Source organism: Neopsephotus bourkii, unplaced genomic scaffold (assembly GCF_033783945.1).
Source record: "Neopsephotus bourkii isolate Nb327-2 ecotype Australia unplaced genomic scaffold, CSIRO-AGI_Nbou_v1 NB_1053, whole genome shotgun sequence".
Classification (NCBI taxonomy): domain Eukaryota; kingdom Metazoa; phylum Chordata; class Aves; order Psittaciformes; family Psittacidae; genus Neopsephotus; species Neopsephotus bourkii.
Genome location: NW_026901542.1, coordinates 2,566,013 through 2,581,966, shown reverse-complemented (window position 1 = coordinate 2,581,966; position 15,954 = coordinate 2,566,013). Strand labels below are relative to the sequence as shown.

The 15,954-nt window shown below is 41.4% G+C and overlaps 1 protein-coding gene across 2 annotated transcripts in view; it reads right to left on the bottom strand.

Moving 5' to 3' along the window:
• The window catches only part of TMEM117 (transmembrane protein 117), a 219,501-nt gene extending 213,897 nt beyond the window's left edge, over positions 1 to 5,604 (bottom strand). The window contains exons 1-2 of one of the 2 annotated variants that reach the window (XM_061361190.1): positions 5,544 to 5,604; positions 2,397 to 2,701 (exon numbers count right to left, since the gene is read on the bottom strand). In XM_061361190.1, coding sequence (XP_061217174.1) covers positions 2,397 to 2,673 — 277 coding nt within the window. In that variant the 5' untranslated portion in view covers positions 2,674 to 2,701; positions 5,544 to 5,604. Of the gene's footprint in view, positions 1 to 2,396; positions 2,702 to 5,090; positions 5,259 to 5,543 lie in introns of those variants that run through there. The other variant, XM_061361189.1, reaches the window with a different exon arrangement.
• Between the last annotated feature and the right edge of the window lie 10,350 nt (positions 5,605 to 15,954).

Sequence of the window (15,954 nt, the reverse complement as noted above, 5' to 3'; positions counted from 1 at the left end):
CCACATCAATCAGCAATACAGTCAGCTCTTCAGTCACACAGACTGCCATCTGCTCGCAGTGTATCAAAAGCAACAGCATATTTCCACTGACACACTGTGTGGGTGCAGTCCCACAGCACTCGAGCCAACACAAGGTAGGGCTGCCATGGCCCCCAGCTATCTTGGCGGCACAGTCCTTGGCTGTTGCATCAGCATTGGCACTCAAGCGATCACGTCAGTTCAAGGAGCTGCTGTAGAAGACAGAAGAAGCAATTGGTTTTCCATGGGATCAGCTGCCTGAGCTGGCTCACTGCTCTGTCACATTAACAGCAGCGCTGGCTTGAGGGAGGCACCAAAACAATGTGGCTGAGTTTAGGACGGGAAGACTGTGGCAAATTGGTTCAAATTGCCATGAAACTCAATATGCAGCAGCTACCCTCCAATTAGTTTGTAGCTATACCCATATTGGAAATCCAGACCACGACCATAAATATCCATAAGCCAGCACTGCCATCAGAGGTAGGAATCTCTTGCCTGTAAGTTTCCTCCCAGTGCTGATCCCATCTGTGTGCTGCCACAAATATCGGTATGATCAGAGATATGATCCTCACTGAAATAAAATATGGGTACTACTAATGTGTGTAAGTTCCCTATCCTGTTTCACCAAGCAACTGCATAAAAGTATGAAGCAGCAGACACTGAAGGCTGGGCAGACCTTCTCCTTTTGGCAGTAATGTTGATTCAAGCTGCTTTAAAATTAATGTTAAGTGACATCCTCTCTATGATATACACTTGCAAATCCTGAAGGAGTTATCATACTAACCTACCTAGACAAAAGACAGAGAATTATTCTGTAATCAGACTAGGACATATTCCCAAAAAAGAAAAATTTACATGTCTCGAGGAAGCCACATCCTATAACAACTTGTTCCACTGATTTTCTAGCCTTTCAGTTAAAAAAATTGAAAGTGCTGGCTATTTGCCACTTCCAAGCACTGGACCTCGCAATACATTTGCTGGACTGAAGACGCTGTCCTTCAGGTCAAATCTGAGCAAATCACCCTCTAATCTTACCTTTATCTTCTCAATCTCTTGCTGTAGGGCTTATTTTTCAATTTTATAATCAGTTTCCTTACTTTTCCCTGATCTTTTCCCATCTAGCAAAATAATTCCTCAATTGTGGAAGCCAGAATTGAAAACATTATTGCACCAGTGCTGGTTCCAGAGCCAAGGAAGTAAGGTAAAATGTTCTCTTTATGGGGACATACTACATTCACCATTACATTATGCTAAAATGTCCACCAAATAGCCTTCAAGATGCGCAACTATTTTTCAGAATAAGTTCTTCAAGCGAAGTCTGTAGGATGAGAAGTCTCTTAATGTGGCTTTGCTTATTCATTCCTTGACCTAACAGCTTTACATTTGATTTATTGAAACAGTAGTGGCTCTCAATAGAACAAGACAGATCAAGCAAATGGCCTATTGCTCATGTGCTTCGTGTTCCAGTAACCATCCATCCTGCAGTCTTACCAGCATGAGAATATAGGACTAGTCTATTCAGACCAGCAATGACACACCTAGTATCAGATGTTTCAAAGCACAACAAAGCTGATGGGAGTGAAGTAATCATTTCCATGATTTTTACTTATCTCTAAAACTGAGACACAGCCTTGAGCCCTCAGATGTAACATTTTCTACATTCACTACATGATTCAGTTAAGACAATTATTGATTATTTTGTATCTCTATATGCATACATCTAAGTTCCCAGTCTCAGAATCTAATTCAGGGTCATTCCATTCCTTTCAGTCAGTCCATGTGCAGGAAGTTCCCCAGTTTAGTCACATGTTGTACACAAAAGTATTTACTGACATGTTTTTTTCCATTTCCTACCTTTCCATTTCATTGAGTCACTCCTGTACTACAAGACAGACAGGTTCTGCTTCTCTAGAATTCCTGTTTTGACATGGGAAGCTCTACAGCACAGCTCTGCCAATACTAACAGGCTCTGCTTCCACTTAATGTGCCTTTTGACAATACACGGTGTCACTGCCCCAAGGAACAATGTCTTTTCTGCACATTGCTGAGAAAACTTAATCATGATATTTAAAAATCTGTCTGAAGATGCAAAGAAGTATTTTTATAATACTGAAAACCACTGACCTCCCAAGTATTTAAAACATGCCAGCTTTCACTATTTTTAGTCTTTCTGAATGAAGTCATTGTGAATTATGCTCATAAGTAGACACGGCATTAAATTCCACAATGACATAAGCTTTGATGCACTGAGTTCTATACAGCTCTAAACAGTTGGAGGGATTAATAGCAAAGCTTACAAAATTGCAATGAGTAGAAAGCTAAAGGGAGAAGTCAGAAAGCCATTACTGAGAAGTCAGTAGGAGCATCATGTAACTTACCAAACAGGTGCTGATGGAAGAGAAATTTCCCAGCTATCAGTCCTGTGAGAATGGCAAGCAGCCACAGAAAAACCTTCAAAAATCTCCAGCCTCCTCCTTCAGGGTATTTATTTGTTACAAAGGAGAAACAATTACCAACAACAATAACATTGGCTTCTGTCTGACTGTGAGATACTGGGTCCTCGGCAAATATTAAGAAGTTAAAGAAGATCACTAAGTAAGCCACAACTAAGCGAGACCACGGGTGCTGGAAGTAGTAGCGGAAGTCTTTATCCATCCTCAGACACTGCAGAACTGTTCTTTGCCTGTATGTAAAGACATAAATGCATAATGTTATATGGACCCAGAATTCTTAGAGCTTAGCACATACCTGTACATTACAAAAAACACGTCACTGTAACCTTATCATCACTTATTTTTAGCACTTCACGCTTGACTAGCAATGAAAGTTTCCGTTAAAAATAGTTAGAGCCAGGTACAGAAAAACTGAAATTCCTGCCCATTCCAATGTAAAAACAACAAACAAACATATATACCTCATAGCACAGGATTTTTAGTCTCAAACATTACTATACTACCTCTCTAACATTACAGCTCCATAATGGGGCATGAAAATACAGCTTGTAAGAACATGACAGGGTACATGAAACTCAGAGTGCCTTTCCTGCCACATTCCAAAAAATGCAATACATATTTAACAAATAATAGAAGCACAGAATGGCTTGAGTTGGAGAGGATCTTAAAGATCATCTATTTCCAGCCCCCCTGCTATGGGCAGGGACACCTTCCACTAGACCAGGTTGCTCAAAGCCCCATCCAGCCTGGCCTTGAACACTTGCAGGGACAGGGCAGCCACAGCTTCTCTGGGCAACCTGTGCCAATGTCTCACCATCCTCACAGTGAAAGATTTCTTCCTAACACCCCATCTAAATCTACCCTCCTCCATTTAAAGGTATTCCCCCCTGTTGCATCACTACTTGTCTTCATAAATAAGTCCCTCTCCAGATTTCTTGTAGGCCCCCTTTAAGTATTGGAAGACATAAGGCTCAAAGGTCTCCCCCGAGCCTTTTGTTCATGTTAATAATAAAGTGAATCTTTCTCCTAATAGAAGAAGGGTGAATCAAGCCCCCGTGTCCAGTAAGGTTTTCTACTGCCTCGTTTCCTGGAAGCTTACAAGCATATATCCCAGCAACATCAGAAACTTGTGGCTATACGAAGTGATGGAAAAGTTGCTAGAATTAATCCTTGTGGATCAGGCAAGTCTGCAGAAATTTTCCATTGGCTTCAGGGCATACACCTATAATTAAGCGTGTTTTCAAAACCAGAACGTACGAGTGCTCTGAGCACAGGCTGCTTTGTATGAATACAAAAAATGTATTTTGAAACTTGCCTGCTTGTGAAGTAGTGCTATGGAAAAACGCAGCTGAGCATGGCAAATGTTTCAGTTCTTGGCCATTTGATTTCTTTTACTTTTATTCACAATCAATTAGTTGTTTCACCCTGTTGAACCACTTTATATGCACAAAGATACAAGGCCTTTGTATTGCGGAACACGGTGGCTATTCAAGGGGCACAGTGTAGGAAAAAATAAGACAAAAATGAGTATCTAATAATATTGCTTGTTTATTACTGCATGATCCTCGAAGGATACAGTGTACTTAACAGAACGCTACAGATTTTTGCAAGTATCATATGCCCTGCAGGAGAAAAATACCCAAATCCCAATCGCAACAAGACCAGAAAAACCCAACCAATTACTCATCCCTTCTGGGACTTCTGACTAAGTCTCACTTTGCAAACTTACAAACAGCTTGAATTACAACGTTTCCCTTAGGTAGTCCCTTTCAAAATTATTCAACTCTATAATCTGATTTAGATTTCTAAAATTACAAGGAGTCCTGTACCCATTAAATCAAAAAGATAAAACAACCTCCCGACAGACTCAGAAAACTCATTCCTTAAATAATAAAAATTAATTATGTCCCATTATGTATAAATGACACATGATAAAAAAAATTGAGTTAAAAAGTTGGCACAAGGAACTGTCAGCCCTTTGAAAACTTCATGAATAAAATGTTTCAAAGCAAGGGTCATTGGTCCAGCAGCCTAAGAAAATACCACTTTGAGGAGAGTATACTGCCTTTAGAGCCATAAGGATGCCCCAAACTGTTTAATGTTATCCCTTATTCTTGCTTATGGGGAAAAAAAATCAAAAAAAAAACAAACAAAACTAAACCAGTTAAGGTATTTCCTTATGTGTATGAACTATCTGTATGAACATAATGGAGATAAATAACTGTATGTCCTGACAGTTCTGGCAACTGCCGGATACCGAGAGTTATTAGACACTCAACTGAAGACGCCAGCTTCCTAGGAAGCGTTTTATAGCATAAGCAGCCAATATTAGCAATAGCAGCAGTACCAAATCGCTAATAAAAAGCCAGCTCTTGACTACCTCCACGCCAAATATGTGGGTACCAAGCAAGCCGCGCACCACATGCCCATCTCAACCTGTTAAATCGACCCAGTTCCCCTTGCCCCCGGCTCAGACCCGGGGACCTGCGGCCGCGTTACCCCTCGCAGCCGCCGCCCCGCCGGGGCACAGGGCCACGGGCCCCGCAGCGCCGCCGGGCCGGTGCTGCCCGCCCGCTGCCCGCTGCTCGATGCCCGCTGCCCGCCGCCCGCCTCACTCACCGCGGAGGGGGATCCGGCGCCGCGGGCGCGGTGCTGCTGCGGCGCTGCTCCGTGCTTGCCGTGGTGCGGCTCCCAGCAGCGGGTGATCCCGCTCCGCTCCGCTCCGCTGCGCGCCGGCGGCCGCCCGCAGCTGCCCGCGGCCGGCACGGCCCCCACAGCCCCTCGGGCGCTGACAGCGGCGCTGGCGCTGCCGCGGAGTCCCGCCCCCCGGCCGCCGCGGGAGGGAGCGGCTGCGGCGGCGGCGGCTGTGCCCTTCCCCTCCCGTCCGCGCCGCTCCGCTCCCGGGCGCGGGTGAGCGCCGGGGGAGGGAGAGCGGCCCCGCCGGCCCCGGCAGTGCCGCAGCAGCGGCGGCAGCGCTGCGGAAGCGTCCCGGAGCCCCTGCTCGTCCCTCCCCTGGACCTGTCAGCGAGGACCCGAAACGTGCGGGGTATTCCCGAGGGTGGCTTTACTCACCCTGAAAAATGGTGGCCTGGGAGCCACGGGGGCTTATCCAGCCAGGGGAGGTGAGCGAAACCGGAGCCAGTCGGGCTTGGGTAAATTAGCTGCAGGAAATTACAAACAGGGTAAATACAGGGTCAAATCTGGACGTGTATCACCCCAAAGCAAAACCACAGGGCTGGCAATAAGAGATCACTCAGGAAGATTTCTGAAAACTCTCTGGTTTGGGAGGTCTATATCCCTTCTGCTTACATAGGAGGGGAATATCACAAGGCCATGGCCAGTCTCCAGGGTGCACGCACTGTCGGTATTGTCACTGCACTGGGAAAAACGCCTCCGTGCAGCCTGACAGAGTTGTTGACATTGCACTTCAGCCGAATTGTCAACCAAAGCCTTTCTATGTGGGATGTAGTCCCTAGTGCCAGTGTGCTGGTATTGCTGACATCCCTGGAAAACGTTAACAGGATGCTCTTAGCATTGCATTATGACTGTCTCTTAATGCAATCTCTGCTAGTTCTCATAATTGATAAAGATAATAGGTAAAATAAATGAAGTTGCCAGACAGCCTCATGGCAGGGAGGTTGGAACTAGACCAGAATAACCAGAAGGATCACCAGATGAAAACTTGTAAATCATTTCTGTATTGATGGAAATATAGTTTTATGTATTTTTTGTAAATACCTGGATTGAAGGTATCTGACATAATCACGTTATCTACCTCAGTGGAATAATCTATAAGGCCCTCAATTTTAGATAGAAATATATAACGTTCAGTATTTAACACTACCCCTTTCCCCCCAGCTATCTTTACAGTAAGCAGAAAATTAGAATATTCAGAGAGAAAAATTCATCATGTGCAATGAGAGAGTATAGGAATCCAGTGTACAGCACTGCCTGTTCATGCAACAGTTCTGTGTGCACTGCCACACTTGCAGAGCTCAGACTCCTTCTGTTCAACAAATGAGAATTCACAGAGAAGGAGGCAGCACCCACCACAAAAGAGATCACATTCTTCCTGCACCTACACGCTAAAAAAAATCTCTTCAGCTCTGATGGAAACCCATGCTACGACTGTAAAGCATTCATTAGCATCTTCTCAGAGAGTAAATCAGAGAGCAAGTTTTGAAGACACTAAGTCAATCAAATTAAAACCATGTACTTTTCTAGTAAAGTAACCAAAATGCACCTTACACCTCCCCCAATTTCATGTTGCAATTCATCTCTTAGAGGAAGCTATTTTTTTCCCCAAAAAAGTGTAATATTTCACTCATATATTAAAAAAGCTGGACCACTCCTATTCCTTTTCTCTTTAAATCAAGCAATCAAGATTTAGTTGGTTAAATACATACCTGAACAGCAACAGCTAACAAATAATCTAAGCCAACAAGACTAATTGGGCTCATTCAACCAGGAACTGCCAGGAAAAGACATAAACTCTTACCTATGAAACTGTCAGCAACTGAAAAGGCCAGCAGTAAAGTGAGTAAGTTGAACCTAAAAAGCACATTGAATCAGGGCAATAAGTCACCTTGAAACACTAGTTTTGATACTTATGAATGGAACTATTTTACTAGCACTCCTACTATAAACAACACTTGCGTAAAGTCTATTGTTTTACATTCAGTGTCCAGCAGAAATTGCTACTTCAGGATCCATTTCTGTAGAGTCATTTTATGCTCAGATATAAGGAACCAGCCTTCTGCACATTAGTCTGTAACTGGAAAGTTCTCATACAAGACTCTGCTGTCTCAGACAACTCTGGTGCAGGAACACACGCCAAGTTACAGTATGTTCCAAAATAACGATGCTGTACTAAGAGACAGGTTTCCGTGCTTTTCTATGCCAAAGCAGAAGTACTAGTTTTGCCAGTGAAAAAGCTCAAGGTCCAGACTAAAAAGACTCATGTAATCACTCTATTCAAAAGTAAAATAAAGATAAAATACAATTCATCATAAAATCTTGTGTATCCAGAGCTGAAAGGTAATTCTAGAGACTGGGAAAAAATGCTGCACCTTTGTCTGACAAAGGTCTCTGATATTCCACGTTATCTATACTATGTGCTTGGTTGCTTGATCCATGAAACTGTGGGTCACTTAACACCCATGACTTCTCACAGAATCACAACATAGAGGAGGCTGGGAGATTCTCTAGCCCATCTTTCTACTCAGAACAGGGTTGGGTCTAGCTGGATTTTTTATGTGTCCGAGGCTGGAGACTCCACAACTCCTCTGAGCAACCTGTTCCAATGTTCGACCACCTACACAGTAAAAAGGGTTTTTAATAACCTAAATGGATATTCCTGTATTTCAGTTTGTGCCCGTTGCTTCTTATTCTTTCACTGAAAAGCACTGAGGTGAGTCTGTCTCCATCTTCACTCCTCCTAGCAGGCTTTTAGACACATCAGTAAGATACTCTCCCTTGAGCCTCCTCTTAAGGTCATACAGTCCCAGCTCTCTCAGCCTTTCCTCCCACTCCTTTCGTCTGTGGTTTCACAAATGACTCTTTCCTGGCTTGCTTCTTGGAAAAAGTACTTCATTCCCCTGGGGACTGTGCTTCTAATGTATTTTTCTTACATCCTGGAGGCATGGATTGACCCTGGCCAGCAGGTAAGCACCCACACAACTGCTAGCTCACTCCTTCCACCTCCTCCCCAGGGAGAGAGAATAGGAGAAACAGACGAGAGAGAATAGGAGAGAAAGAGAGAGCACTCGTGGGTCAGGATAAAGATGGCTTAATAAGTGAAGGGAAAAAATGAGAATTAATAAAATGTAACAAGTGAGGATAGAAACAGGAAAAAAAAAGTGATGTTAAGGCAATCACTCACCAAGGCCCCCAAGCAGACCAATGTCTGGTCAGTCTTTGGCTCTTTGAAGCCAACCCCAATCCCACCCTTTTTATCTACCCAGGTTTATTGCTGGGCATGATGTCGTACAGTATGGAGTGTCCCTTTGGTCAGCTGGGGTCAGTTATCCTGTCTGTGTCTCCTCCCAGATTCTTGCCCATCCTCAGCCTACTTGCTGGGGTGGGAGTGTGTGCAGGGTGGGAAGGAAACAGCCTTGATCCTGTACAAGCACTGCTCAGCAACAGCCAAAACATCGGCATGTTTTCAACATTGTTTTAGCCACATACCCGAAACACAGCACAATTATCACTGCTGTGGAGAAAGTTAACTTAATCCCAGGCCAGATCCAGTACACCTGCAAAAAACATCCTCGGAACAAAAGATTCCTGCCTTTGAAATTTCACAGTCAAAGTTTTGGCAACCCCTTTCAGCTATACCACTTCAGGTCTGTTCATTATCTGCATCCCCAGCTTGTATCTTGCTCTCTGAAAGAAGAGGAAGCAGCACATTAAAACATGAAACAATGGAGAAGAAAATGAACCTAACAACAGTTAGTGTACAACTAAAGAGTTAAATAATTTAAGAACTTAGAAGAAAGAAAAGCAAAAATATATATGCCGTGGAAAGTAAGAATGTTAACCAGAGATAATGATATTGCAGATACTAGCACTGCTTTACTAGTAGATGTGGAAAACAGAATCGCCTAAAAGAATGTGGAACAGCAAATGTTTCTATTGCATATTTGGAAAACACGAAGAGTGTTTTTCACATTATGTAATGTTGAAATACTTTCCATTAAATCAATAATATGAAAGGATAGTAAACAGCAGCAACATAAACATTTATTTTTAAATGTCAGGTTGAAGAATTATTAGAAAAATAAATGAAAGATGTGGCAGTCAGCAATGTTAATCATTAAATTTGTTTCCTAACAACTTCTGAAATGCTGAGGAAATTTCATAGAACTAGAAGAGAGTTAATGAAGTAACAGTATTTAAAAGGTGAATAAGATGACCTACTTAATTACAGGCTTCCCAGGCTGACAGCAAGCACTGGAAAATATATGGGAAAGGCAGGTTCAGGTCTCAGTTAATGAAAGAAGTGAAAGGGAGAACTGCAGTAACCAAATGGAAAACAGTGGCACAGGCTGTGTAGCCATGTGATCCCCCTCTTCACACATACACACACACTGCAAATCAGAGCAGTCACCAGATCTGGTGGTGGCCTGACTAGTGCCTGTTTCTGCAAGAACAACCAGCAATAATACAAGCTGACAGAACACACTCTTTGGAAAACTTTCTGATTACACTTTAGGGTCTAATGCATTTATCTGGGTAGGTCAGTACCAGTATACATATACCTGAATTCCTCAAGGCATTTCTGTGATCAGATACCTACTGACATTTCAATGGAAGAATGAGAATAACATAAAATCAACATTATACACAATACACAGATGAACTACTAGGCTTCCAAGTCACAATAAAGGACCTTATTTCTGGTTCTACTTAACATTTATTCAGCAATGAAACAAGAAAGAGATTGCAAATTACCTAAGACTAAGAATAATGACAAAAGGACACGTTTCTGATACTAAACTTCTGGACACTTGGACTTATTGGGTACAACCTAATACATTTCAAACCAAATGTAAATGTGATAGGAACAAATTATACCTGCTGTTTTTATAAGGCAGAAAAAGAGGGGGAAAAGAGCTTGGATGTAGATTTTAACAAATACAAGTCTAGCTAAAAATGTAGGATCTTGGGATCTGGGTGATTAGTATGCACTTTCTGATTCTTGTCAAGCAAGTTCTAGTTTGCCAAGATGAATTTAAGGGATGATTTCATCATTTTTGATATGTTAAATCACAAAAATAAAATTTTGAGCAGAATTTATTACATATATCTAATTTTGCAATAGCAGTGGAACTTGGGACAAAAAGCAGTAGGAGAAACAGAATTTTCAGCAACCTTTTATGTACCATGAAACAGAACTCTAGGTACATGATATAAGGCTTATCAACCTTAAAGCAGAAGCTGTACTGAGGGGTTTTGAAGATGACAGTTGAATGATAACCAAAATTTAAACTTGAATGAAGTACTTCTGTTCATCCAGACCAAATTTACTCCAGGTAGGCATGATACTACTTCAAATAATCTGCACTGATTAGATAAAAATCACTAAAGAACTGTCTAGTGAGGTGAATTTACACAATTGATTAAATACCTTTTAAGTGCATCTGCTGGCCATATGGATGCTTTCAACTGATAGAATTACATGTGACTTCTGTACCAGAAAAAGAAAGGAATAATCAGCTGGCAGCTACTTTGATAGTTCCATATACAGAATTAGAGAAAACGCAGATTAAGGAAAAGTGGAATCTGAGTTCAGCCTTCCACGGATACTGCCTAACCACGCTGTCCAAGTTTATTGCAATGGTAGAAGAAGACTTCAGAAGGGCAGAATTAAAGCTGGAAGACAAAAGGTCAAAAAACATAGTGATAGCAGAAGGTCTTTGGGGAAGAAAAAATGTTTTGATGTTGCTGAACTCTAGCAAGAAAAATACAACATCACATGTTTTATTTAGTATGAGCTTTACACTCTTTCTGTATAAGCAGGCCTCAGATTAATCTGACAGGAAAATAATTGAAGCTTCATTGGTCTATTCAATACTAAAGAAAAAATTGATGAAAACTAATGACAGTTAATTTGTTAACCCCATGAAAAACCATAGGATGAAAAATTTCATGGTTTTCAACTACTATAGCTCATTATGTTCTTGCAAAATGTAGTGAACAACTGTACTGTGTGTAACTACAGTATAACAATGCATTGCTTCTGTAAAAATGAAACCCAAACACCAGTCTGAAGGCATTACTGTGTTGTCATATAAATTCCCTGTGTCTCTATCCTGTTTCTATTAGAACAAAAATAGGTGTAGCATGACACAAAAATTTTTCATCTCGACAAAAGTATAAACTCAAGCACAATGTGGTAACTCAAACAATTAGATTACTTGATTTTCAGATCTCTGCACACCTGAAATCGAAGTACATTATCTAATACAATCAAAGGGGTCTGAGAGCTGATCATGCACTGTCATGAACAACTGACTGGATCAGGGGAGCAGAAACACAGCTGGGGCAGGGACTACTATGAGGCACTGGCTGCTGTGTTGGATGTCTCAGACTTGTGGCAGATGTGGCAAAGTGGGCACTGCACTAATAAAACCAAGGAGCAAACCTATCCCTGCTGAAACAGACACGTGAAGGTGTCCTGTGCAAAGCATGGCTTGTCCAAGCAGTGGATCAAACCCCAGGAATATAAGCAAGTTACACTTGCTAACAACTTCAACGTGACTGTCCAAATGGTAGCACTTGGGGAATCAAGACTATAATCTCACTGAAAATAATCAAATGTACCACTATTAAATATGAGAGAGCTAATCATAGGCTGAAGATAATTAATAAAAGACTCATGTATACATTGTTACCCCACAAAGTTGGATTTTTGCTGTCAGATTTTTAGTTCTGGACAAGTGATGAGAAAACCAAGTTTTATGACCTTCTTTAAATCTTCTTCTCATCATATATAGGGATATGCAGTATCTATTATGCAAATAAACATTTTTTCAATGGCTGATGTATAGCCTGTGACAAATACCTGTTATTTTTAGCTCAAGTTAATGCACTGTGAAAAAGCATAGTTACACAAAAAAATTACAATGATAAATGTAATTATTTATTTAGTAGCTGGAAATCTATTGAAAATGGACAGGCACTTTGAATAAGTGCCTGATAGAACAAGTAAGAACATACAGTGCGGTCAGAATGTCCTTTGTTTGTTTATTGAATTTCCTCTCATTTATAAGAGCAGTGAGTGCACTGTAGAGTCATTTGGAACTAAGCTGAAGCAGTGGAGACCTCCAGCTTATGCTGAGACATAGTACACAGCTTGGTTTTTGTGTGCCTATGAAGGTCTTATTCTGCTGGAAACTAAGTGCAAGGAGCTGAGCACTGACAGTCTTAAATGCTAGAAGGAAACAAAGCAACTACTTCAGGTTTCACTGCAAGTCCTCCTACCCTTCTTCCACATTTCTGTCTATTTAAACAGTAATCACTGAAGAGTAAGGATCTAAGTTATTTATATTCTGTCACATCACAGAGTGCTTTCTGCAAACAATTAGTAATAAAATCCCTAACTGGCCTCATTGAGCCATTTTGGGATAAAATTTCCCATGTCTTCTTCTTGCTACTATTTTTTAATAGCAATTTATGGGTAGAAACTGAGTCATTTGTGAGTGACTCAGGAGAAAAGCCTGTCTGAATGAATTCCTCTCCCACAAGTGGGAGCCCATGAGTAGGAAGAATCCCTTGTCACAAGTCTTCCCATCTTTCCACCCCAGCTCTGACATCTCTCAGAAGGTCTTATCTGTCCTGGTGATGCCTACATCAGAAAGTAGAATTACCTAACAACAGTTTGAGCCTTTTCTTAATTTATTTGGAATCGACTAACACTGTAAAATGGCAAGAAGAAGCATACAAGTTCCCATTAGAAGGAACCTGATATTTAAATGATAGGAACAGGTAGGATCATCACATCCTGAGAGTAGTGGTTAATGGCTCAACGTCTGGGTGGAGATCAGTGACGAGTTGTATCCCTCAGGGGTCCATATTGAGACCACTGCTGTTTAGTATCTTCATCAATGACACATTGTGCCAAGTGCATCCTCAGCAAGTTTGCAGATAACACCAAGCTGAGTGGTCCAGTTGACACTCCTTGAGGGAAGGGATGCCATCCAGAGGGACCTGGACAAGCTTGAGAAGTGGGCCCATGTGACGTCATGAGAATAAACAAGGCCAAGTGCAAGGTCCCACACCTGGGTGTGGGCAACTTCTGGTATCAATACATGCTGGGGGATGAAGGGATTGAGAGCTTACCTGGGGAGAAGGAATTGGAGGTACTGGTGGATGAAAGACTGGACATGAATGGGCAATGTGCGGTCGCACCCCAGAAGGTCAAATGTACTTTGCGCTTTGTCCAAAGAAGTGTGACCAGCACATCGAGGGAGGTGATCTTGCCCCTCTACTCTGCTCTCGTGAGATCCCACCTGGAGAACTGTGTGCAGCTCTGGAGTTCTCATTGCAGGAAGGACATAGAACTGTTGAAGCACGTCCAGAGGAGGGCCACAAAAATTATCAGATATGGAACACCTCTGCTATGAGGAATGGCTGAGAGAGTTGGGGTTGTTCAGCCTGGAGAAGAGAAAGCTCCCTACAGCATTTCAACACTTAAAGAAGGCTTATAAGAAAGATGGAGACAGACTTTTTAGTAGGGCCTGTAGTGATAGGGCAAGGGATAAAGGTTTTAAAGTAGATAAGAACAAATTTAGACCAGATAGAAGGAAGAATGTTTTTACAATGAAGGTGGTGAAACACTGGAACAGGTTACCCAGAGAGGTGGTAGATGCCCCATCCCCGGAAATATTCAAGGCCAGGCTGGTGTGTTTCTGATCAAGCTGATCGAGTTGTAAATGTTTCTGTTCATTGCAGGGGGGTTGGACTAGAGGACCTTTAGAGGTCACTTCCAACTCAAACTGCTCTATAATTCTATTACAATTTTAGATATATTCACAGCCACACATGCCATGGAGAAACACTCAGGAATCCAGGATCTCAAGAAGGATAGGCAAAATATCAAAGAAAATATAAGCCAAAAGACTGAAATTTTCAAATATAGGTATTCCTAGTCTACAAAGTAAACAGTCTTAGCAAGGCCCACAGGCTCTGCAACGGTCTAATTAATAGAGGAAGTGACTTAGGACTTTGTGTCTCCAACAGAGAGTGCAAACAATGCCTTGGCCAGAGTCATGCTTGCTTCATCTGACATTAATCTGTGCTAACTGTACGTCATTGAGAGAAACCACTATCTCTGTAGTGGTGGAAAACAAGATAAACAATTGCACATCATCAGCATAGTGCTGATGTTTCAGCTGATAGTATTTTAGAATGACTCAATGCACTCCTCTAAAGTAAATATTAAAAGGAAGTGGAAATAGGTGTGAAAAGAATGTTGCCAGTGTCTCTCTTTTGGGTTCACCAGGAAAATTACTGAATCCATGCTAGTGTTGCACCATCTTATCATTCTAGATCATCTGCCATTAGAAGCAGTTCACACACTCGCTGCTAGTAGAGCCTTGTCTGTACCAAAGTCAGTGAGAGAATTCTTAATAATTTCAGGATCACAATAACCTCCATGTGATACTAGGAAAACCAGAAGTATAATCTCTAATTTTGTAATATGCATTTTTACCTTATCATTGTTTCTGCCTTGTTATTATTTTTTAAATGTTTGTAATGACAGGAATATTTGAGTGAGGAAATCTTTGAGAAAATTACTACTTTCCAGAGTACTTAAAACTACTTACCCGCTCATTTAGATCATGCAAACTTCAAATACTGCTCTATGCTCAGACATGAGTACTGGCCAGACAAGCCACCCACCTGCAGGAGGTAATTACTGATCTCAGCAGATTAGGTCTACTCTAAATCTAGACAGTATTGTGTTTGGTGGCTCTTTGCCAGGACTCACTAGCTTTCTTAAAGGGGTTCTTCAACAGTCACCATGTGCTGGGCTGTCAGTATGACTATCCAATGGGACTGAGACAGTCCCAAGCACATTTTCTTCCTCATCAAGAAATAGCTAGTAAATCCAGTGGAGTGGAAGGTGGAATAGGCCTAATTGGCATGAAAATGTCAAAGGAGGGGCTGTCGAAAGACATCAAATGTATCCAGTCTCTTAAAAAATAAGTGGATATTGGAACAATTTTGTAGATTGAGATCCAGAGGAAGGTTTTACATGAACACAAACAGCAGCTCATGTTTTCCTTTAAGTTTTTTGGTTTTTTTTTTTCTGATACAAGATGTTCATTTTTAATATAAGTGTTATTTAAGTGGAGCTTCTTCTTGGTGGCAAGACTTCATACCTGTTGAATGAAGATAACACTCTGACTTCAGTTACTGCTTTGGTACCACTTTCAATCTGGGCTACAGCAATTTAATATAACTTGCTATAAATAATTAGTGCATCTCTTTAGCCACTCACCCTACAGGAGATCATATCCTGCGTCTGTTTTCTGTACAGTCTTCCCTTAGATTACAGTCAAATTTTAAGTCTTAGTATTTATGATCAGGTATATGATAGTCTGATAAGGCGGCACATATGCACTAGCTTAGTCCTGGTAGCTTAAAATGGCAATTGTGATGTATAAATCTACTCCAAAGGCCTAAGGGAGCTGTCCAGGTTTTACAAAGTTTTTATTGTTTTCTCTTACCCAAGAATCGCTTGAACATCATGTAAGATGATTCCTAAAAAAGCTTTTGTGTGCTCTGCACACAAGGAAACATCTTAAATCTTGTCATCAATAACTGGCAAAGCAAACATAGGTTTAATATTTCTCACGGAAGAGAAAAAGCAAAAATCAAGAGCCACAGAGGTACCAGAAATAATTCAGAAATATATTAAAATAACAAACCATGGAGGCAGAACAGAAAATCTGAAAAGAGTGGCTGAAACCATGAC